The sequence below is a fragment of the Anser cygnoides genome, chromosome 29 (genome assembly GCF_040182565.1).
Source record: "Anser cygnoides isolate HZ-2024a breed goose chromosome 29, Taihu_goose_T2T_genome, whole genome shotgun sequence".
Taxonomy (NCBI): Eukaryota; Metazoa; Chordata; class Aves; order Anseriformes; family Anatidae; genus Anser; species Anser cygnoides.
In genome coordinates, this window is record NC_089901.1 from 742581 (window position 1) to 767216 (window position 24636).

General features: G+C 49.6%; 2 protein-coding genes across 2 annotated transcripts; one reads left to right on the forward strand and one right to left on the reverse strand.

The window, feature by feature from the left end:
- Positions 1-4962: 4962 nt before the first annotated feature.
- On the reverse strand, positions 4963-18044 carry LOC136787349 (olfactory receptor 14C36-like). Its single transcript, XM_066984529.1, has 2 exons — positions 17861-18044; positions 4963-5735 (listed from the first exon to the last, which is right to left on the reverse strand). The coding sequence occupies exons 1-2, from the start codon at positions 18042-18044 to the stop codon at positions 4963-4965; spliced, it is 957 nt and encodes a 318-aa protein (XP_066840630.1).
- A 5607-nt stretch (positions 18045-23651) lies between these two features.
- On the forward strand, positions 23652-24242 carry LOC136787350 (olfactory receptor 14J1-like). Its single transcript, XM_066984530.1, has one exon. It carries the CDS (start codon positions 23652-23654, stop codon positions 24240-24242), a length of 591 nt encoding a protein of 196 aa, XP_066840631.1.
- The last annotated feature ends 394 nt before the right edge of the window (positions 24243-24636 follow it).

A 24636-nucleotide genomic window follows, 5' to 3' on the forward strand; every position in this document is an offset into this window, starting at 1 on the left:
CAGCTGCAGACTTTAATGCATAAGTCTGGTGTAAGGAAAAGTGATGGAAGCGCCAGGTGGCCAATGAGAGAAATGTCAGGGCTGGCGTGGTGAGGAGCAAGATTCTCCATGCAGTGTCAGACCTCAAGAGTCTGCTTTTCCTACCTATGCAAGTCTCTGAAGGAGACACCCTGGATGAATATCAATTAGGGAATAATACTCCTAAACAAAATTCAACTAAATGCATCCTTTAAGATGGGAAAAGATTTTTATTAGGTGCTTTTTGAAATCTTCCTCCTTAACTAGAACATGAAAGCTCTCCAATTAGCTGAACAAGTCTTGAAGTCCTGAACAAAACTATGCAAGAGATGTTAGGAGTTTCTTCATTTTAATGAGTTCCATGGTGTATTTTGGTGCTGAGGCTATGACACTCAGGTACTGTGAGAAGAATGATGCAACCACCTGAGAAAGTAAAGTCAGAAGGAAAAGTTGAAGTGATTTGGAGTATTAATGGGCCCCACAGAGGGCTGTTACTAAGACAGCCTCCCCAGAGACTTGTTAGAGCAGCTAATTGGAGGCCATGATTACAGGTAGGCAAAGGCAGTATGCTGAGAAATATCTTCACTGGTTTTATTGAAGAAGAAGGGCCAAGGCCTAACCCCAGCTACTGGGAGGGGAGATAGTGCACCCCCATGGCTTGATCAGGCTTGATGTGGTGAGCAGTGTGATGCCACAAGAAGAACAGTGGTATGATACCTACCAGCCTCTGCAAGGGGTTGCAAGGAAGCAATGAGGCTCCATTGCAATGAGTATGGCATATCTCTTCATGAGCTCTAGCCACAGGGACAAAAACGTCAGGGCTGTTGGGACCTTCCATTCTACCAACACCCTCCGCCTTATCCTTTGCAGTCTTTCCTATACTATCCCAGACTTTGCCCTATTTCCTTGAAGACTGCAGACACCCATCTCTGTTCACCTCCTGGCATTTCCATCACTTCACCAATGTCTCATCAAACCTCACCACCTCACCAATTGATCCTTTAAACACAAAGCCATGGTCTTATCACGTACACTCTTTGGGTGACCTCTTGCACCACAGCACTACCCTTTGAGGGACATTTCTTCCTCCTCGTGGCCAGTGCCTACCTTCCAAGATGCATTTTGTGGCCGTTTTTCTCTCCTGCTCTTTCCTACTACCAAACAAGCTCCATCAGAGTGGAAACCACTCCCAAAGTAGGCATCCCAACCCATCGGCCTTCTTGAGGCCTGTCAGCACACCAGACACAAGTCACCTCACCAGTGTCTTCCAAGCCATGGGCCTGCTGCTGGTCTTGCAGCTTCTTGGCTAGACACAACCAAGCCTTGTGCCTCCTGCTGTCCAGTCATGGACTGAAGCAGAAGAGACACGACAACCAATATTCAGGCCTTCTTTCTGTCTGGGTCCTCCTCGGTATGTCGGCAGAGGGGATCCCACAGTCACCATGCCAACCAGGTGCCTTCTGCTGGCCTAGCAGGGCCACTGGCAGATGTCAGCTGAAAAATACAGATCCCAGGTCGAAGTCAAGGGTGACCTGCCAGATACAGGCAGAAGTGACCTCATAGTCTCTTTCTGTGACATTTTCATGCTTCTGGCCTATCAACTGCAGAGACAGAAGTGACCTTACAGTCACTTCCACAGTCACATTCCTGCTGTTGGTGCAGGAGATCCTGAGGCAGAGATGACCTCTCTCTAGCCCCTAGGGACTAGGGTTTACCTTTCTGGGTTAGACATTAAGCAAAGTTTTAGTTGGAGGGTTTGGTGTTGTGCTTGTGGTATCAGGTCTGTGGTTAGGGTATGGGCAAGCATTATGGTTTAGGGTTGCATTTAGGTCTGCCAAGAAGTCTGGGGTTAAATAGAGCATTTTAATGATAGTGTTAAGTGCAGGGATTAGGGTGAGCAAGAGAGTAAAGGTAAGGGAAAGGGGCTATGGGCTGAGTTTTTCTTCAGGTGATACTTTGAGTTCTGCATTATAGTAGGGGACTACCGTCAGGGTGTTGGACTAATGTCTATGTTGAGGGATTAATGTTATTGTTGAAAATAGTGTAAGGGCCATGCATGACTGTTTTAAGTCAGTGTTACAGCAGCATCAACATTACATGAACCCTCTTACCTCTACAAATAGAAACTTCCAAGCTCCTCTTCCCTTCCTTTTCCCTACCCCAAATCTCACATCTCTTCTGGCCAGGCTACTCCTGACCTCCCCATAGCAGTCATCTAACTGGCATCAGCTTTCTGATGGCTTTCATTATATCAGAGTACCTGTCTCACCTCTGTTGGCTACTCTGTCCTGTAGTATTAGAGTACTCTACACTCTACACTCTTGGTTATTCTATTCTGTTGCTATGAAAGCCTCCTGTGGGAATTGCTAGGGCAGATAATTGGAGGCCATGATTACAGACAGGCAAAGGTACTGTGCTGAGAAAAGTTTCGTTTTGTTTTGGTGAAGCAGAAGGTCCAAGGCCTGACCCCAGCCCCTGGAGGAGAGATCCTGAACCCCCATGTCTCACTCAGGGGTCTTCCTGGGGTCTGTGGGGTAGGGGGTGATGCCCATATATAATGTGAAGGATGATGGTATGACACCTCCCAGTGTTTGCACACAGTTGAAAGGCGAATACATGGTCCCAGTGCCATGAGTATAACATATCTCCTCATAAGCCATGGCTGCGGTGACAAAGGTGGCCTTCCAGTCTTGTCAGAACACTCCTCTGCATGTTTTTCTGTGCTGTCCCACACTTCTCTGAAGGCAGCAGACAGCCACTTCTCTTCCCCACCTTGCTCTCTGGTATTCCCACGATTTCACTGAAGCTTCTCGCCAGCTGTTCCTTCAAACACAAGGGCATGGGCTGATCCAAACTCCCTCTGGGTGACCTCTGGACCCACAGCATCAGTTCCAGTGCCTCACCTCGAAATCTAGAATTTCATCTGAATATCTAATCTAAATCTACCCTCTTTAAGTTTAAAACCATTCCCCTTGTCCTATCACTGCACACCCTGAGAAAAAGCCTCTCCCCAGCTTTCCTGTTGGCCTCCTTTAAGTAGTGGATGGACGCTATAAGGCCTCCTCAGAGCCTTCTCTTCTCCAGGCTGAACAACCCCAACTCCCTCAACCTGTTTTAATAGGAGAGGTGCTCCAGTCCCGTGTTCATCCTTGTAGTCCTTGTCTGGACTCACTCTTACAGCTTCATGTCATTCTTATATTGGGAGCCCCAGAGCTGAACGCAGTACTCCAGGTGGGGTCTCAAGAGAGCAGAGAAAAGGGGGAGAATCACCTCATCCATTCCCCACTCAGCCTGTATTTGTGCTTGGGATTGCCCTGGCCAAGGTGTAGGACCAAGGCCAAGTAGGCCTTGTTGAACTTCATGAAGTTCCCACAAGCAACCTCTCAAACCTCTCCGGTTCCTTACCTCCAGGAAGGAACATGAAAACATACAGGCAGGCCTTCTTCCTGTAAGGGTCCTAGTGGGTATGTAGACAGAGGGGTTCTCACAGTTGGCATGCCAAGTGCCTGCTTGTACTGCATCTGGCTGGGATGGAGTGGCTTACATAGTGTTGTGCTCTGCGCAAGGTGAAGTTGCTCAAGGACTCAACCTAGTTGGCATCATCCACAGATGAGCTGAAAATGCACTCCATGCCATCATAGAGGGAGACAGCAAACAGGGTCAATGGTGTTGGTCCAAGTTCCCATCACAGAGGGATGCTGCTGGTAACTGACTGTCAGGAGGACTTTGTACCACTAATGTCCAGCCACCTTCCCTCCCCCCATCATCATCCCCTTCTTCAGTCCAAATATCACCAGTCTGGCCAAAGGGAGACTCCAGGAGACCATGGCAAAGGCCTTGATAAAGTCCAGGTTCACCACATTGCCTTCTTTCCCCTTCCCTACTGCTTCAGCAATTTCTTTGTTTTCCTCCATGTACCTGAAGATGGCTGTGGCAGGACTTTCCCCGTCACGTCACCAGGAGCAGAGGTGATAGCAGCAATTCTCCTCGTCTTTTTTTTTTTTTTTTTTTGGCGTTCCTTAAGATGTGTTTGATGCCTGCCTTTTCCAAGTCCCCAGAAATCTCTGATGCAAACCTTTGACAGCCCAGTCCAGAAAGTCACGGTAGTGTGACATAGCAGAGAGAGGCATCTGGAATGAACCTGTGCAAGTAGGGTGACAGAAATCTCACAGAGACACTGGGGGTTGTTTCTGGAGGCACACAGGGCAATGCCAGGGCTCTGTGAGATATCCATCTCTGAGCTGGTCTCCTGCGCTCCTCATACACATGGGGCTGTTGGGAGACACGGGTCCCTGCCTTGCACACCACACGCAGTGCACTGAAGTGCCTGCAGTGTCCCTCTGGCTCCTGCAGCCACTGCCAGAGGCTGGGAAGCACGTCAGCCCTGCAGTGCCTCACCCTGCTCTGCCCTCCTCTGAGATACCCCAAGGCATGAGGAATTGGCACAGGGACGTTCAAGGAAGCACATCCCAGAGCTGCCTCCAGGTGGCTTCCCATGGGATGTTACTTCGCCTTGTGACACTATCTGCCCCACTGGCCTTCATGAGACTTGTAGGAATATCTGATGGCCTTTGTTGTCGCAGGTGTTCATCTCTCTACGTGCGTATGATGGCATCATGGTATGATGGTGCGTACTGCTGGCAGCAGTAGCAAAGGGTTTCCCTTCCCATATCTCCCCTGCACACACAGGGGGCCCTGCTCTTCTGGGATATTCCATATTCCAGGGAGCAATTCCCACATAAGCACATCTGTGCTGGCCTGGACAGCCACTGTGGAACCCCTTCCCCATGCAACCCCAATTACACACATCCTCGACCTCGTGCTGCGGCTCTAAAGAGTATTAAAAAAGTCCAAAAAACAGCAAACTATACCTTGTGCCAGAAATGCATTACATTATCAGTCATATGTGGAAGATGAAGGGCAATTTCCTGATTTTGAAAGACATCAATGCATCAGTTTCCTCAAAGCATCCCTGAGCTCCTGATTCCTCATGCTGTAGATGAGGGGGTTCACTGCTGGAGGCAACACTGAGTACAGAACTGCAACCACCAGGTCAAGGGATGGGGAGGAGATCAAGGGGGGCTTAAGATGGGCAAACATGACAGTGCTGACAAACAGGGAGACCACAGCCAGGTGAGGGAGGCACGTGGAAAAGGCTTTATGCCATCCCTGGTCAGAGGGCATCCTGAGTACCACCCTGAAGATCTGCACATAGGACAGCACAATGAAAACAAAGCATACAGTGGTTAAACAGGCACTAAACATGAGAAGCCAACCTTCCCTGAGATAGGCATCTGAGCAGGAGAGCTTGAGGATGTGGGGGATTTCACAGAAGAATTGGTCCACAGAATTGCCTTGGCAGAGGGGCAGGGAAAATGTATTGGCTGTGTGCATGACAGCATAGAGAAAGCCACTGCCCCAGGCAGCTGCTGCCATCTTGGCACAAGCTCTGCTGCCCAGGAGGCTCCCGTAGTGCAGGGGTTTGCAGATGGCAACGTAGCGGTCGTAGGCCATGGTGATGAGAAGAGAATACTCTGAACCAAAGAAGAAGACTAAAAAAAAAACCTGTGCAGCACAGCCTTCATAGGAGATTGCCCTGGTGTCCCACAGAGAATTGGCCATGGCTTTGGGTGCAGAGGTGGAGATGCATCCCAGGTCGAGGAGGGCGAGGTTGAGGAGGAAGAAGTACATGGGGGTGTGGAGGCGGTGGTCGCAGGCTACGGCGGTGAGGATGAGGCCGTTGCCCAGGAGGGCAGCCAGGTAGATGCCCAGGAAGAGCCCGAAGTGCAGGAGCTGCAGCTCCCGCGTGTCTGCGAATGCCAGGAGGAGGAACTCACTCACACAGCTGCTGTTGGGCATTTGCTCTTTCTGGGCATGGGGTCCTGCCCAAGGAACAGAAATACAGTGATAATATACCAGAGTTATCTGAGAAAAAAGATTTCTATTTCTTATATAATCCCCAATGTGCTTGCCCAATTGCACGCAGACATTTGGCAGATCCCTTTCCTGTGTTTGTATTCATGCTGCCTGAGGCTTTCCCTTGGAGCAGGACATTCTGCTGTGGGTAGTTCAGGAATGAGTCCTGTCCTACAGCAACAGGTAAAGAACATAGGTGGATTTATAATTGTGTCTTTTGTTCTAGCTGACCAGCCACTCCTGAAGAGAGTCTGTAAGGCAGAAATCCTGTGCAATTTTCCTGCATTCCAAGTGAAATACTGTGGATCCTCTTCCTGGTTTGAATTGACCTGTGCCGGCACCTCTTTGAGCTGCAGGACAACTGCACTCAGAGGTTCACCCAAGAAGAACCTGGACACTGCTGAGAGCCGAAGAATCCAGTCTCAAAGCACACATATCCAGACCCCTCACCCTGTCCCCGTACCCCATTTCCGTCCAAGCACACCGAGGGCTCACTCCATTTGCATGTGAAACCTCCATCCTCAGCCAGCCTGGAAACAAGAACAGCAGCAGCATGGCCAGTTGGAGAAGCCAGGAGGAATGGCAGCGTGCTGCTGCCAGAGGAGGAAAGACCAGGGAGGGACAGACAGACACTCAGCAGACCCTCCTCTGCTGCTGCTCTGCCTGCAGAGGCGGCAGCTCCTGCTGGGGACACCGGGGGCTTGAGGGCAGAGGCTGTGCTGGTGGGAGAGGAGAGCAGGGGGTGTCCCAGGGAAGGCACCTGCTGTGCGGGGAGATGGCAGGGAGGTGCCTGAGCCCTCCCTCACACAGCATTTGTGGCAGCAGTTCCCTCTCACCACCTGCCCATGTCCCTGCTGGGTGCTGGTTCTATGTTAGCTCAGTTAAAACCTGAGATCACAAATATGATGTTGGTGCAGTCTTTAAGGTGAGGTGTCTGAAGGGTCTTTATGAAGTTAATTGCGGACATACTGATCTCTCAGTGCAATGCTCTAGTAGATTCAGTCTCCTGTACAATCCTGACAACCCATACCATGAAACCTGTAAAACCTTTGCAACAGAAATCTTAAACCACAGAGTCCAAAAAAGCCTTCCCCTTCAGATAAAACAAGCCTCGGTCTTTCTCTTGAAATGCCCCCTCATAAATGACATTCTCTAAAGCATTGTCTACTCTTCGCTGGAAAAACAGAGAGAACCGTCCTGTCAGATGCTATTAGGCATCAAATGTACCAGCTGTAGTAGACCCCTTTGGCAACTGCACCTGCATTGCCCTGCTGCCAGAGACTCACGGTGTCAAGAGTCCGTAGATATGTCCTGCCACACACTGCCCTCTCTTGTTGCACTCCTCACTGCCTCCAACCCCTCTCTCCTTCTCCCCTCTCCCCGTGCCACCTGTGGTCAGAGCCCCCAGCCCTGCTGTGCTGTGCAGAGGAGCTGCTCCTGGGCAGAGCTGTCTCTCTGCAGTGCTGCCTGCTTGCCAGGAGCTCCCCTTGAGCCCAGGAGCCCGGTCCAGCTCAGCAACACAGCTTCCAACCATGGCATCACTTGCTCTGTGCCATTGGGCTCCCTCGAAGTGTCCCCAAGGCCTCAGAGCTGACAGCTCCTGAAGGCAACAGGATCTCTCATGGGGTGTGGTGTTTGAAGCAGACCGCATTCGTCACCAACTGTACCTCTCTGAATGTGGGAGAGACTGGTTTTAGAAATGTGATTTGTGCTATTAGAGTTTGGTTGTCAAACATGTGAAGAAATGATGCCCTCCCTTAACCTCTATTGTGTTCCCACTGCATGGCAGGACACCGCAGCCATGACTGCCAGGGGTCATTTCACCCCTCTGAACACCCTTCACCATTTCGTTTACAAACTGAGAAAGAAACATCTTGCTCATTGGTGTCCTAACAAGAGAGGGAGGACCAGAATGCTCTAACATGATTTCCATGAAGGGAATGGGACACTAAGACACCATTCGTTCAGTTTCCCCAGCTGTCCATCTGGAAGATCCTCTACCCATAGACAAATCTCTTCTTCCGCTTTCACATGACCAGCACGGTGACTGGGATGTGGAACACCCTCATCATTGTGATGGTGCCTACAAGCAAACACCTGCAGATGCCCGTGGCCGCCTTCTTTGGGGATTTGTCCCCCTTCCACACCTTGTACAGCTCCACCACCCTGTGCCAGATGCTGGCCAGCTTCCTGACTGGGGACAACACTCCCTTTGCTCACAGAGGTGGGAGCACTATCATCTGCACCTTCTGCATGACCAGAGTGCTTCCTGCTGGGGGCCATATCCTACGGTCAGTCCTGGGCTGTATGCCATCCCTGTTCTCTGCAAGGCTCAAGAAGTGGAAGGTCTGACTCCAGAAAGCAGCAACTAGACAGACTGCTGACAGATGAGCAAGCTTGAATTCCCTGAAGGTCAAAGCAGCAACTGTGTCAGTGAGAGCGGTCTGAATGTTCAAAGAGTAAGGGAAGCGCAAACCAGGAGAACAATGGGAAGTCCATAGGTCCAGAGAGGCAGCTGGAAAGGGGACATTGAGCAGGGTCTGTTTAATCAAAACTTGTGGATGTACCTGGAAGATGAGGGAGCACACCTTGGTAGACAAAGCGATCACAATGCAAGTACAGGTGAACACCATTATTTCTTCTCTAGCGAAGAATATACATCCTGAAAATTCACATTTCCTCATGATAGAAACTACACTTCGTGACATTTTATGGAAGGGATTGAATCATTTGAGGTGATGAGTACTTGCCTTATTACTTACATTCTGAAGAAATTACTGGGAATTCAGGCAGAGATTTGCTGTCTGATCATGAACAACCAGTGCCACCTCCAGAGGCCCTGGTGCATCTAAAGTAATTCTCTGGACAGGCTGCTGTCAGGAAGGATCTGCAGGTGACCAGAGAATTTTGGTGGATCAGGTGGAGGCAGGTGAAGTACCCAGGGCACTTCCACTGACAGCAGTGGTCTTTGTCCCTGTAACTGATGCTCAGCCCAGCACATCAAACCCCTTCAAAGACAACCCCCTTCTTAAGGGGGTTCTTGGGATTGACCTGAAGTTGAAATGACCACTGGGAACCAGAGATAGTGTCCCTTACTCCCAGTAGGCAGCTGAACATCCATTTGACATCCTGGGTCATCTGTGGCAAACTCAGGCTGAGACTCAACAACAGGACATTTAAATGGCTGAGGCAGAGCCCATCAACTTGCCCCACTTTGGGAAATTGGGTACATGAAAGTGAAAAAGAGGCAGCGCTCTTGACCCCCTTTCTGCAGATGAGCCCCGAGCTGGCGGACAAAGATTTCCTGCTCTGCAGGCCCAGTAGCTCCTGCTTCACCTCACACCCCTTGGCTTTGGCCTCTCCCTGTGCACCACGGATGCTCCATGACAGCCTTGTAGGTCCTGGCAAGCTGCAGTGGGGGGACGGATTCCCTGGGCCCCCTTACTGCTCTGCCCAGGCCAGCAAGGGCCCAGAGCAGCCTCCTTTCCCATGCACCTGCAGCTCTGGGCTCCCTTCATAGAATCACAGAATAAGAGAATGGACGGGGTTGGAAGGAACCTCTGAAGATCTTCTAGTCCAACTCCCCTGAACAGAATCACCAAGAGTACATTGCGCAGGATGGCATCCAGGCTGGCTTTGAATATCTCCAGAGAAGGAGACTCCACAACTTATCTGGGCAGCCTGTTCCAGTGCTCTGTCACCCTCGCAGTAAAGAAGTGCTCCCTCACATTGAGCCGCGATCTCCTATGCTTCAGTTTGTGCCCGTTGCCACTCGTCGTGTCACTGGACAAAACTAAAAAACAATCAGCTCCATCCTCTTGACACCCTCCCCTCACATATTTATAGACATTAATGAGGCCTCCCCTTAGTCTTCTCTTTTCCAGGCTAAGCAGGCGCAGTTTTTTCAGCCTGTCCTGGTACAACAGGTGCTTCAGTCTTCTAATCACCTTTGCAGCCCTTCTCTGGATTTGCTGCAGTAGTTCTATGTCCCTCTTGTACTGGGGAGCCCAGAACTGGACAAAATACTCCAGGTGTGGCCTCACCAGGGCTGAGTAGAGAGGGAAGATCACCTCCCTTGACCTGGTGCCAACACTCTTCTGAATGCAGCCCTGGCTCTGCAGCACCAAGCCCTGCTGGGAGCCCTCCCCTGCATGCTCCCACCGCTCCCTGACACTGCTGTTGCCCTCTGCCAGGCGCTTCTCAGACCAGACCAGCCCCTGCCCACCTCTCCCCAACTCCCTGCCCTCTCCCAAGCACAGCCCAGCCCAGCCCATCCACCCAGGCTGGGGGCCAGTGCCCACTGCAGCCTGCTGCAGGGCTCTGGGCACAGCCACCACAGACCCAGCCCCTCGCAAGACACCAAACCCTCTGAGCGCGGCCAGTTAGCCAGTTCTCAACCCACCTTACTGTCCACTCGTCTATCCCACATTGTCTCAGCTTTGCTAGCAGGATGTCATGGGAGACAGTATCAAAAGCCTTGCTAAAGTCAAGGTAGATAACATCCACTGCTCTTCGCCCATCTACCCAGCTGGTGATGCCATCATAGAAGGCAACGAGGTTGGTCGAGCACAACTTCCCCGTGGTGAATCCATGCTGACTACTCCTCATAACCTTCTTCTCTTCCAATTGCTTGGAGATGGCATCCGGAACAAGCTGTTCCAACACCTTTCCAGGGACAGAGGTGAGACTGACTGGCTTGTAGTTTCCTGGATCCTCTTTCTTGCCTTTCTTGAAGACCAGAGTGACATTGGCTATCCTCCAGTCTTCAGGCACCTCTCCTGTTCTCCAGGACCTTTCCAAGATGATAGAGAGCGGTTCGGTGATCACATCTGCCAGGTCCCTTAGCACACGCGGATGCATCCCAATGGGGCCCATGGATTTATGTGCATTGATCCCACTCAGACGCTCCCAAACCACTCCCTCATCAACTGGAGGGGAGCTGTCCATTTCCCAGACCCTTTCTCCACCCTCCAGGGTCCAGGAGTCCTGGGGGCAGTCCTTGAAGCAAAGACTGAAGCAAAGAAGGCATTCAGTATACCACCTTCTTGGCATCTCTCATTACCAGGACAACCCCCTTGTTCAGCAGGGGACCCACATTATCCCCAGTCTTCCTTTTACTGTTTACATACTTAAAAAAAAACCTTATTATCCTTTATCTCTTTTGCAAGCCTCATCTCTAGGTGGGCTTTAGCCTTCCTCGTCGCATCCCTGCAGGCCCTGAAAACACTTCTATACTCTTCCCAGGAGGACGGGCCCTTTTTCCACATTTCATAGACCTCCCTCTTCCTTTTGATCTTGTCGATGAGCTCCTTGTTCATCCATGAATGTTTCCTGCCCCCTTTCCCTGATTTTCTACTCTTAGGGATGCACCGATCCTGAGCTTGGAAGAAGTGCTGTTTAAATGTTGCCCAACTCTCACAAGCACCCTTGTCTTCTAGCAACCTAGCCCATGAGATACCCCCAAGCAGGTCCCAGAAGAGGTCGAAGTTGGTTCTCCGAAAGTCCAGGGTAGCAATCCTGCTTTTTGCCTTCTTCCACTAAGTTCCATCTTGAACTCCACCATCTCATGGTCGCTGCATCCCAAGCTGCCCTCAACCTTCACGTCCCTAACAAGCCCATCCCTGTTGGTAAGGACAAGGTCCAGAAGCACCCCCCGCCTCGTCAGCTCCTCCACCACCTGCATCAGAAAATTATCTTCAACGCATTGTAGGAACTGTTTGGACTGCACATGCCTGGCCGAGTTGCTTACCCAGCAGATATCTGGATAATTGAAGTCCCCCATGAGAACCAGTGCCAGGGATCGTGAGGCTGCTACCTGCTGCTTGTAGAAGGCCTCATCGAACCCCTCCTCCTGATCTGGTGACCTGTAGTACACCCCCACAATAGTGTCCCCCATACCAGCCCACCCCTTAATTCTCACCCACAAGCTCTCCACTTGTCCTTCACCCTCCCCCAGGTGGAGCTGTGTACACTCTAATTGCTCCCTCACATAAAGGGCAACCCCACCCCGTCGCTTCCCCAGCCTGTCTTTCCTAAAAAGGACATAGCCATCCATGACCAAATATTGCCACCATGACCAGCGATATTGCCACCGGTGCACAGTTGTGGTAGCGATTGACGTTATAAGCGAGACCACACAATTTTCTGGTCTATCGAAGATAGTTTATTAATTAAGTAAGCAGGTACAAGCAAAACAGCGCTGGGCAATCAGCCCTTTTTGTCACCTCATATACACACAGGAGTGCTGCCCGTTTGGCCTCCTGGTCTGCCAAATTGTTTCCCCTAATTTGAGGGCTTGTTCCCTTCTGATGTCCCTTGACATGTACCACAGCGATATTTTTTGGTTCCCTTACAGCTTGTAGCGCTTGGGTAATTAACTCCTCGTGAACCAGCCCTTTCCCTTGAGAATTAATAAGTCCCCTTTCTTCCCATATTTTTCCAAAGGTATGGATTATTCCATATGCATATTTAGAATCCGTGTATATTGTTCCACTTTTATCTTTCAGCAATTTCAGAGCTCTTAGCATTGCATATAGCTCGCAGGCCTGTGCTGACCAGCTCGGGCTCAGAGGGCCTGATTCTATTACCTCGAATGTTTTTCCATTAACCAATGCATATCCCGATTTTCTTTTCCCTTCAACTACCCTCAAGGATCCGTCTACATATATCTGTTCCCCTAAGGGTAACTCCACATCTTCCAAATCAGGTCTCAATTTTACCTGCTCTTCTATATTTCTAAGGCAATTATGTTCAGGCTGCTCACTCAGTTCACCATAAAGGAATTGGGCGGGGTTCTCCCCCGAAAGGGTCCTCAGTCAATTTGCCTTCATCTGAGTCACGGCACCAAATTTGTTATAAGCGAGACCACACAATTTTCTGGTCTATCGAAGATAGTTTATTAATTAAGTAAGCAGGTACAAGCAAAACAGCGCTGGGCGGCTGGGGAGTCTCCGCTCCACCACAGCACACAACTCTCCCTTTTCAGTGTCGCCGTTTTATAGCATCCAAGTTCGGCTTGTCAGCATCCAAGTTTCGGCTTGTCAGGACTTGTTGAATCTTTTGAAGCTGTGCAGTTCGTTCTGTTTCTGTCAATGATCAAGCGTTGTGCTCGTGTTCAAGGGTAGCAAAAGCAAAAGCAGCAAACAGTATTTCACAGAGTCTTTGTTTTACCAAGGACGTTTATCCAACACCCCCCCTCCTCACTATCTACTCGCTTGTCTTCCCCTTAACAAGGTCGTAAATTGCAAAACCTTATCTTCTCAGCAGATTCTCTGAATTCCTTTTAAAGACAATGTACAAACACCTGCTAATTTATCACAATTGGCACTTGCTGTTCTTCGACCTTCAGCAACCCCACAACAGAAGGGTCCTCCAAGAGACTGGGCAAGGTAGACAACTGTTTAATGTCCTCTGTCTCTAAAGCAACTATGCCAAAAGCCCAGCGGAACCCTTTTGGGTCCTTGAAATATCCTCTCCTGAGATAGTCTACGCCAAGGATGCACGGAGCATCCGGGCCAGTCACAATACGGTGCTTTTGCCACTCATTACCGGTTAGACTCACTTCAGCCTCCAATACATTTAACTGCTGGGATCCCCCCGTCACACCATAAATACAGATGGGCTCTGGCCCTTTATAGCTTGATGGCATTAGAGTACACTCTGAACCAGTGTCTATTAAAGCCTTATACTTCTGTGCGTCTGACGTGCCAGGCCATCGAATCCACAAAGTCCAATAAACTCAATTACCCCTTTCCTCCCCCTGGCACAGCCACTCTAGTCAGAATCTTCATTTCTGTGTCTAGAGAACTGCCTGCTAGAAGTTGGAGCAGCAAGCTTTTCAGAGAATCCCTTTTTCCGGATTGTTTTCTTTTGCAACTCACATACCCGTGCCTCTAGGATCGAGGTAGATTTTTCCATCTCATTTTCTCATGTCCTCTCCATGGTCATGTAGGTAAAATCACAGGGTCGCACAGGGTATGTACCCACCATATCATCTTCCTTGCATGGATGAACGCTTCCCCCTGATAGCTGAGACACTGGTTTGTACAGGTGGGGATGAAAATAAACTCTCTTTAAGTTGGTGGACCTCTTCAGAAAGTTTCTCCAAAGTATTCTCTTTTAGTTGGTGGACACTGGTTAGTTCAGGTGGGGAGCAAGATAAATTCTCTTTAAGTTGGTGGAACTCTTCAGAAAGTTTCTCCACAGCCGAGATGCAGGCCTGTAGGGAAGAGGAGAGACTTTCTTCGTACTGCCGGAGTTGTTTAGCCACTTCATCCACTGTGGGTTCCTCATCCTCTTTCCAGGCCATTACTGCCAATGAGCTGGCATATGATGATGGCGCACTCTGTACAAACTTCCACCACATGGGTCATGTACACTTGACTTCATCTGGATCTATGGATATTTCTTCATTGTCTAAGTCCCTATAAATCACCTCCATATGGCTAATTCCCTCTGGTACTGGATTCCCTTCTCCATAGTGGTCCACTTGCCTGGTAGACATACAAGCTCTTCCTTGAAGGGATACCTTTCCTTCACAGCTGACAGGAGACGCCTCCAGAGGCTGTAAGGTTGTGCTCCATCTCCAATTGCTTTGTCAATGCCTGCATCTCCAGCAGGGGATCCCAGCCACCTGGCTTCCCTGCCCTCTAATTCCATACAATTGGCTCTGGTGTCCCAGCACTGGAGCAGCCAGGTGACAAGCTGCTCACCTATGCAGCAACCAAAATCTTTCTGCACATCTCATAGCTCACACTGGTATAGGCTTTGGGTAGTTACTGTTGCTTTTTTGACATCTTCATCTTCATCCTCCTGTTCTTCTGATGGCCCAGCCTCGTCTTCTCTATACCTAGACCTAGCAGAAGACTCTCTGCATTCTAAATCACCTGAATCTCTGTCCTGGTTCCAGTTAGGACAGAGCTAATTTTCCCTCATAGTAGCTGGTAGGGTGCTATGTTTTGGATTAGGATGAGAAGAGCGCTGATAACATGCTGATGTTTTAATTGTTGCAGAGCAGTGTTTACACCAGGCCAAGGACTTTTCGGCTTCTCGCTCTGTCCTGCCAGCGAGCAGGCTGGGGGTGCAGCAGGAGCTGGGAGGGGACAGACCCAGGACAGCTGACCCAAACTGGCCAAAGGGGTGTTCCATACCATCTGACGTCATGCTAAACAATATATAGGGGTGGCTGGCCAGGGTGGGGGGCCGGCTGCTCGGGGATAGGCTGGGCATCGGTCAGCGGGTGGTGAGCAATTGCATTGTGCATCACTTGTTTTCTTACACATTATTATTGTTAATACTATTATCATTATCACTATTATTATTATTATTGTTATTATTATATTCCTGTCTTAATAAACTGTCTTTATCTCAACTCACCGGCTTCACTTTCCCGTTTCTCTCCCCCATCCCAGAGAGGGAGGGGGGAGGGTGAGCGAACGGCTGTGTGGTGTTTAGCTGCCAGCCGGGTTAAACCACAACAATCTCTATACCATTTTTTCACCTTGTCTACAGGGGCAACTTGCACTGCTACAGCTCATTTCTCTGACCCAGCCACAGGGCCTGCCACAGGGGTTGGAATACCCTCTGCAGGGGCAACTTGCACTGCTACAGCTTGTTTCTCTGACCCTGCCACAGGGCCTGCCACAGGGGTTGGAATACATGCTGGGCCCATCTCAGGGGTTGGAGTGGCTGCAGGAGCTGGAGCGGCTGCAGGAGCTGGAGCAGCTGCAGTAGCTGGAGTGGCTGCAGGAGCTGGAGCAGCTGCAGTAGCTGGAGTGGCTGCAGGAGCTGGAGCAGCTGCAGGAATTGGAGCGGCTGCAGGGTCCATCGTAGCCGTTGGAGTTACTGTTGGGCCTGTCACTAGGTTGATAGTAGCATCGATTGCAGCTCGATAGGCATAGGCCAGACCCAAGCATGCTACAGTAATTTGTGTCTCTTTGGAACTGCCAGAGTCATAACACCCTTTTTCCAAGCATTCTACCAGTTTTTTAGGATTTTGCAGTTGTTCAGAGGTGAATTTCCAAAACATTGGAGGTGCCTACTGCTCTAGAAAACTTGCCCATATCCTCCCACACTCCCTGCCACTCGCAACTACCCCAACTCAGGGCAGATCTCTGGATGAGTTTCCTAAGTAGTTGTTTAACCTTAAACAAAACCTGAAGTGCATTCAGGAGACATAACACCATGCTTGTCTGAGTATCCCAAGGATATTCAACATCTCGGAGAACCACCGTAACTAGCTCGGGGGATAAGAGGGTGGTGGTGAAGGAGAAAGGGAGAGTGAACAAGTAGGAAAAAATATCTTCCCCTGCCCCCTCTACAGGTTGGCTCCCTGATGAAAAAGGCAATAGGTGTAATTGCTAATAGTTTCCGAGATATGGTTTCCAAAGTATAGACTCGACGACAGTGCTGAGTACAAATACCAAGTTAGAGTCATGACCAGAAATTTCATCATTTCATAAGCCATTGTTACACCACACAGTACCATAATGATCTTAAACCAGGGCCAGGAAAGGATAAACAGCATGACAGGGAGCACATACAGTGAGTAACATGCTATAAAACTCAATTTGGAAAACAGGCACAGCAGACTTGAGATTAAAGCAATCAATGTTGTGACTAGCAACTATTAAGCAGGTACAATACTTATACCAGTTTCAGTTTAACACACTCTGGTCAGATCTGTTGTTATCTCAACCCTTCGAACCCCACATTGGGTGCCAAAGGGCTGTTGTGGTTTAACCCGGCCGGCAGCTAAGCACCACACAGCCGTTTGCTCACCCTTCCCCCTCCCTCTCTGGGATGGGGGATAGAAACGGGAAAGTGAAGCCGGTGAGTTGAGATAAAGACAGTTTATTAAGACAGGAAAATAATAATAATGATAATAGTACTACTAATAATAATGTGTAAGAAAACAAGTGATGCACAATGCAATTGCTCACCACCCGCTGACCGATGCCCAGCCTATCCCTGAGCAACCGGCACCCCCACCCCAGCTAGCTCTCCTATATATTTTTTAGTATGATGTCAGATGGTATGGAATACCCCTTTGGCCAGTTTGGGTCAGCTGTCCTGGGTCTGTCCCCTCCCAGCTCCTGCTGCACCCCTAGCCCGCTCGCTGGCAGGACAGAGCGAGAAGCTGAAAAGTCCTTGGCTTGGTGTAAGCACTGTTCTGCAACAATTAAAACATCAGCATGTTATCAGCACTCTTCTCATCCTAAACCAAAACATAGCACCCTACCAGCTACTAGGAGGAAAATTAACTCTGTCCTAACTGAAACCAGGACAGTTTCTCATGGATTTTTTTTCTTGTCTATACCTTCTGAGCAAGACTAGTTCTATAGGTAAATTAGATTACCTGATGAAAGTAAATAAAATAATTAGCAGGCAGGCTGCTAAGACTAATATTTAACTCAAAATATCATCAAATATGTGCTAAAATAATAGTAAAGAATATTAATAATAAAAGATTCTCTGAACTGTTATTGTATATGCTAGGAGAAGGGATAAATGATGAGACCTTTACTGAGGCTTTAAAAAACATATGAAAATTTTTTGTTTATAACATCCTTCATTTCCTGGTTCTTCATGCTGTAGATGAGGGGGTTCACTGCTGGAGGCACCATGGACTACAGAACTGCCACCACCAAGTCCAGGGATGGGAATGAGTTTGAAGGGCGCTTCAGATATGCAAACATGATAGTGCTGACAAATGGGGAGCCCATGGCCATGTGTCGTAGGCACATGGAAAAGGCGTTGTACAAACCCTGCTCAGAGGGCATCCTCAGCACAGTCCTGAACATATGCACATAAGAAACAAGAATGAAAACAAGACAACCAAATAATAAAGAAACACTAAACACAAGTGCCCCAATTTCCCTGAGGTAGGCATCTGAGCAGGAGAGCTTGAGGATCTGGGGGATTTCACAGAAGAACTGGTCCACAGTATTGCCTTGGCAGAGGGGCAGGGAAAAAGTAATGGCCATGTGCAGGACAGCAGTGAGAAAGCCACTGCCCCAGGCAGCTGCTGCCATCTTGGCACAAGCTCTGCTGCCCAGGAGGCTCCTGTAGTGCAGGGGTTTGCAGATGGCAATGTAGCGGTCGTAGGCCATGACGGTGAGAAGACAATACTCTGCTCCAACCAAGAAGAGTGAAAAGAGAATTTGTACAGCACATCCTTCATAGGAGATTTGCCTGGTGTCCTACAGAGAATTGGCCATGGCCTTTGGGCAGAGCGGTGGAGATGGATCCCAGGTCGAGGACTGCAAGGTTGAGGAGGAAGAAGTACATGGGGGTGTGGAGGTGGTGGTCACAGGCTACGGCAGTGAGGATGAGGCCGTTGCCCAGGAGGGCATCCAGGTAGATGCCCAGGAAGAGCCCGAAGTGCAGGAGCTGCAGCTCGCGCGTGTCTGGTCCCATGCCAATTCTTCCACTGTGGGTTCCTCTTGGTCTTTCTTGGTCATTATTGCCAATGGGCTGGCATATGGTGCACTCTGTTCAAACTTCTGACACATAGGTCATGTGCACTTGACTTCATCTGGATCTTTGGACAGCTGTTCATTGTCTAGGTTTCTACAAATCACCTTCAGCACGGCTAATTCCTTCTGGTACCAGATAACCCTCTCCATGGTGGTCCACTTGCCTGGTTGACATACAAGATATTTCTTGAAGGGATAGCTTTCCTTGACACCTAACAGGATTAAGTTCCTTGTGCTTTTTTTCCAATGGCTTTGCCAATTACTCCTTTTGTAGAGGGTGATCCTGGCTGCTTGGCTTCCCTCTCCTCTAATTCCAGGCTATTGGCACTGTTGTCCCAACAATGGAGCAGCCAGCTGACAACATACTCACCAAGATGATGGCTGAAATAATTTCCCATATCTCATAGCTTACACTGGGAAAGGGATCACTTGGTTTCTGATGTTTATATGATCTTTTTTGTCCGTCTGCTTCCATGATGGCCCAACTTTGGAGAAACCTGCCTCATCTTCTTCCTAACTTTCATGTCCGGGTAGGAGTTTCTTTCCTTTCTAAAGAAAAACTGACTTTCAGACCCATTGTTTTCCCTTGCATGTAGAGGCAACCGATACTGACACAGGTTTTTTCTCTGGCCCAGCCATGGGGCCCATGATAGGGGCTGGTTTGGCTGCAGGGCCCAACACAGGAACTGTTCTGGCTGCAGGGCCTTTCAGAGGAGTTGGAGTAGCTACAGGGCCTATCTCAGGTTTTGGAGTGGCTATAGTTTCTGTCACAGGGGTCATTTAACTTTGGGCCCATCTCAGGAGCTGGAGCAGCTGCAGGACCTGTTGCAGGGTTTGGAGTGGCTGCTGGGACCTTCACAAGGGTTGTAGTGGCTCCTGGGCCTGTCAGAGGGGCTGGTGTGTGCCTGCAGGAAAAGTCATAGGGATGGGGGAGGAGTTGATTGTGGCTTGTTAAGCATAGTTCAAGGCCCAGCACATTGCAGTGATTTGTGTCTCTTTGGAATTGCCAGGGTGACCACACACCTTTTTCAAGCATTTCACAGTGGTTTTTTTTTAAGGATTCTGCACTTACTCATAGGTTAAGTTCCAAAGCGCTGGAGGTGCCCACTGCTCTAGGTGCCTGCCCATATCCTCCCACACTCCCTGCCACTCCTAACTCTCCTGCCTTGGGGCAGATCTCTGGATGGCATGCTGAAGTAGCTGTTTAAATTTAAACAAAAGCTGAAACACATTCAGGAGATGTAACAATAGGAACATGCTGGTTTGAGCATCCCAAGGATATTCAAAGCTTTGAAGAGCTACTGTAATTAGCCTGCAGGAGAAGGGGGAGGTGAAGCAGAAAGGGAGAGTGAAGAAGTAAGGAAAAGTGTCCTCTCCTTGTCTCCCCCATGGCTTGGTTTCTTGAGGAGAAAATGTCAAGAGTGTAATTCTTAATAGTTTCTGAGTGATGGTTCCCAAGGTATGGAAGTAAAGGCAATGCTGAGTACAAGTACCAGATTAGTTTCGTGACAAGGATTTTTATCATATCATAAGCCAGTCTTACACAATACTTCAAAAGAATAAACTTAGCCAGCCATCAGAAAAGATAAACAGCATGACAGGGAAGACATACTGTAAGTAACGTGTTATACAACACAATTCTGAAATGAAGCAGAACAGACCTGAGATTTAGAAAAAAAAAAAAAAAACAACTTTGTGGTCAGCAACTATTAAAATCATCTAATTCTTGTAATAGCTTTCATTTTTTTCTGTTTGTTTTTTAACATACTGTGGTCAGATCTGTCATTGGCTCAAACTTTGTGCTCCGTGTTGGGCACCAAAAAGAGTGTGGTTTAACCCGGCAAGCAGATCAGCACCACACAGCCATTCACTCACACACACACCCTGCTACACCCCCAGCGGATGCAGGAGAGAATGAGGGGGAAAAAAAAGAAAAAGAAAAAAAATATCATGTGTTGAGATAAGACAATTTAATAGGACAGAAAGTGAAGACAAATAATACGAACAATGATGATGATGATCATGATGATGATTGCCCGTCCCGAAGCAGTGGTACCCCCTACCCTGGCCAGCCACCCATATTGATTGTTCAGCATGATGTCATGCGGTATGGAACATCCCTTTGGCCACTTGGGGTCAGCTGTCCTGGTTCTGTCCCCCCAGCTTCTCAGGCACCCCCAGCCCTCCACTGCTGGGCAGCAACTAAACCATCAGTGTGTAATCATCATTCTTGTCATGCTAAATCCAAAACACAGCATCATACCAGCTACTAGGAGGAAAATTAACTCGATCCTAGCCAACACCAGGACAACCATAGACTAAGGGCATGATATCTCTGTGTGTATGACCAAAGAGAAAAGGTGGTGGTGATTAATTGGAAAGTATTGGAGCTGAGCGTGATGCAGATGGTACGGAATATGGAGTGGATATTGTCTATGTTTTGGCTGGGATAGACTTAATTTTCTTCCTACTAGCTGGTATGGGGCAGTGTTCTGTATACAGAATGCAGTTCCAGACAAAACAACAGCATGCATTAGAAGGAAGAACAGAAAAAATGGCATCTGGCAGCCTTCCATCCCCTACCGTTCTCGGAGTCTGTGCTGTAATTCCATTCAACTACTTACTCCTGTATTGTCCAAACTGTCCTACAAACTCCTGCTACAGTTACCTTGTGAGAGACAGCATAATCAGGGTCAGCCATCTGCCTGCAGATGTTAACACCTGACACAGTGGAGCATCAGTCCAAGGAAACCTTGAGAAACCGTAGGATTTTGCCTACAGATGCCTGTTGACATTTGCAAGGAGAAGAGCCCTGGTCCTGCACTGGAGGAAGAAAAACCGCATACATCAGGGCAGACCGGGTCCCTGCTGAGTGAGCAGTGCCCAGGAGGAGGAGTGCCTGGGCACCATGAGGGATGCCATATGAGCTGTGGTGCTGCTCACCAGCTTCCTACACAGCTGCCTTACGAGGGGAATGGCCACCAAGAAAATCTGAGTTATCAGACTCAACTCAGATCCAGTGTGGTACCACATGGTCAAGGGTTTACAGCCCGCAGGAAAAAAGTTGCAGGCCTGGGAGTCCCTTGGACAGTCTGGTATAGAGAGGAGCAAGGACTTTGGCAAGGCTGAAAGTCCCAACAAGAGCGTGATCTTTGTGTCCATGGCTCTGGCTGTTGTCTCTTCCACTGACACCCATGAGGAGACAGCTTATTATTAAAGCACAAGGGCCTCATTGCCTCCTTACCCCTCCCTACCCATGAACCAGGCAGGGGTCATACCATTCTCCTGCACTTGGCAATGCACATCCCCATCTCCTACTGCCCCAGGAAGAGCCCTGAGCAGTGTGTGAAGGGAAAGGATATCCCTTCCTAGGGACCAACGGTCAAGGCCTGGCCCTTGTGCTTGGTGAAACACATCCAGTTTTCCTACACATCAGTGACACCTTCACATTGCCTTTGTCTACTTGTCCTCACTGACTCCAATGTTCTGCTCTAACGAGCTCCAAGGGAGGCTGTGTCAGTGCTGGCCCTCAGGGGGACACTGCAGGAGACTTGCCTCTGACTCAGACTTCTTGAGAGATTTCTTCAATTGTCTCTCAGTGACTGAGGTTCGTGGGCTCATCACCAAAGCCACCAGAGGGGTGATTACAATGCCTTGGGCTGGGCCTCTGGTGCTGAGCTGGGCCAGGCTCCTGGGACAGAGAGAGCTCCTGGCAAGAGGGCCCTGGTGCAGAGAGACAGCTCTGCCCAGGAGCAGCTCCTCTGCAAAGCACAGCAGGGCTGGGGGCTCTGACTGCAGGCACCCAAGCAGAAGGGGATTCCAGGCCGCCTGGAGGGTGTGGGCAGAGGAGAGCTCAGTGCAGAAGAAATCTTCACAGCTCTGCACACGGTAAGTCTCTGGCTTCAGGACAGTGCAGGGGAGGTTCCTGGAAGGGGCTCCAGGACTCAGGACATCTCTGCGTGGCCAGGAGCTGCCAGGATGTCTCTCGTGGCTTGTGCAGTGTGGAGGAGAAGGTGCTGCAGGGGGACCTGCTGCCTGGGGAGCTGCCCAGGGGCTGTGGGGAGAATCTGCGGGTAGAAGGAGCACCCCCCCCTCTTCCTCCCCCCCCCCCCCCCCCCACCCTAGCAGGGCAGGGCAGGGTCCTGCTGCTTCCCAGAGGCTGCTTGCTGCCTGGGGCAGGCTGCTCACAGCCCCACAGCACAACCAGGGCATTGCCTAGGGGTCTTGGGCAGAGGAAGGGCAGGGCAGGGGTTGCCTGCAAAAAGAAGATACTTTCTGCAGTCTCTGCTTACATTTTCCTCCTCAGATTCTGGGGTAGGCTCTGTGTTAATGGATTAGCTCTGTGTTGGATTAGCACAGGTGACTGAGCATCCTGTTGCATTGAACCAAGACATGAACAAGTTAGTGACAGACTTCAGAATATCCTTTCCCTTCTCTCTAATTACAGACTTCACCTTTTTTGTTGTTGTTGTTGTTGTTGTTGCAGGTTTGTTAGGACCTGCAGACAGGGGGATGTGATTTTTGAGCATAACCTCTGAGTGCAGCCATCCCCCAGCTGAGAGTGCTGCAGGTAGCCAGCAGCTGGGCACCAGGGGATGGACAGAGCAGCCCTTCTGGATGTGACCTCTGGCTGAGGTTTGCAACCTTAACAACAACAGTTACTACTGCAGTGGAGCACAGGTGGCCCACTGCTCATGGGCAGAGGCAGCTGCTGTGTACAGACCCTCAGCCAGCACAAAGCAAGGCTCAAGCTAGGGACAGAGACAAAGGTCCCCCTGGAAAGAAAGGCAATGTGAAGACTTTAATGAGGAATGAAATGAGTATGGCCCAGAGAAATGCCCCTTAACAAAATATACATTTTTCTTCTTTTTCAGTCTCCTTGATGAAGGGCAGCAAATGCCCAACAGCAGCCCTGTGTGTGATTTCCTCCTGCTGGCATTCGCAGACACGCACGAGCTGCAGCTCCTGCACTTCGGGCTCTTCCTGGGCATCTACCTGGATGCCCTCCTGGGCAACGGCCTCATCCTCACCGCCATATCCTGTGACCACCGCCTCCACACCCCCATGTACTTCTTCCTCCTCAACCTCGCCCTCCTCGACCTGGGATCCATCTCCACCACTCTCCCCAAAGCCATGGCCAATTCTCTGTAGGACACCAGGGCAATCTCCTATGAAGGATGTGCTGTACAAATTCTCTTTTCACTCTTCTTGGTTGGAGCAGAGTATTGTCTTCTCACCGTCATGGCCTACGACCGCTACATTGCCATCTGCAAACCCCTGCACTACGGGAGCCTCCTGGGCAGCAGAGCTTGTGCCCAGATGGCAGCAGCTGCCTGGGCCAGTGACTTTCTCAATGCTGTCCTGCACACTGCCAATACATTTTCAGTGCCCCTCTGCCAAGGCAATTCTGTGGACCAGTTCTTCTGTGAAATCCCCCAGATCCTCAAGCTCTCCTGCTCAGATGCCTACCTCAGGGAAATTGGGGCACTTGTGCTTAGTATTTCTTTAGCATTTGGTTGTTTTGTTTTTATTGTGGTGTCCTATGTGCAGATCTTCAGGGCTGTGCTGAGGATGCCCCCTGAGCAGGGACGTCACAAAGTCTTTTCCACGTGCCTCCCTCATCTGGCCGTGGTCTTCCTGATGGTCAGCACTGTCTTATTTGCCTACCTGAAGACCCCCTCCATCACTTCCACGTCCTTGGACCTGGTGGTAGCTGTTCTTTATTCAGTGGTACCTCCAGCAGTGAACCCCCTGTTATACAGCATGAGGAACAAGGAGCTGAAGTATGGAGTGAAGAAATTGTTTTTATGCCTGCTTCTTAAGCATCAATAACGTGTTCATAATATGTATTCTTAATTATGGGCAATTATTGTGATTTGAATCATACAATTTTAACCATTATTTCAATGACTTTACTCTTAGCATTCTGCCTGTTAATTCATTTATTTATTTTAACCAAATCATCTAGTCTACATATAGAAATAGGCTTCCAGTGTAAATAAAGACAATAAAGAATCAGCAGAAATTGATTTGTCTTAGCTGCCATCTCCTCTCACCTCCTCCGGAGCTGGGGGAGCAGCCCCAGCACGCAGGAGGGGCTCAGGGCCAAGAGCCCAGCTGCTACATGGAGGAGCAGCCCCGGTGGTCCTTAGGGCTACTCCTCACTGCCTGCTGGGCTCTGCCTCTCTGCTGCCTTCAGGTCAGGGCTGCTGCTTCCCTGGAGGCA

What these genes read in the sequence shown, in the direction of transcription:
- LOC136787350 (XM_066984530.1), top strand. Translation starts at nt 23,652, where the DNA reads ATGGCCTACGACCGCTACATTGCCATCTGCAAACCCCTGCACTACGGG.
- LOC136787349 (XM_066984529.1), bottom strand. Translation starts at nt 18,044, where the DNA reads ATGGCCTACGACCGCTACATTGCCATCTGCAAACCCCTGCACTACAGG. An exon ending in TACTGTGGACCAGTTCTTCT is followed by an intron (nt 5,736 to 17,860) that starts GTGAAATCCCCC and finishes TCACCGCCGTAG; the next exon opens with CCTGCGACCACCGCCTCCAC.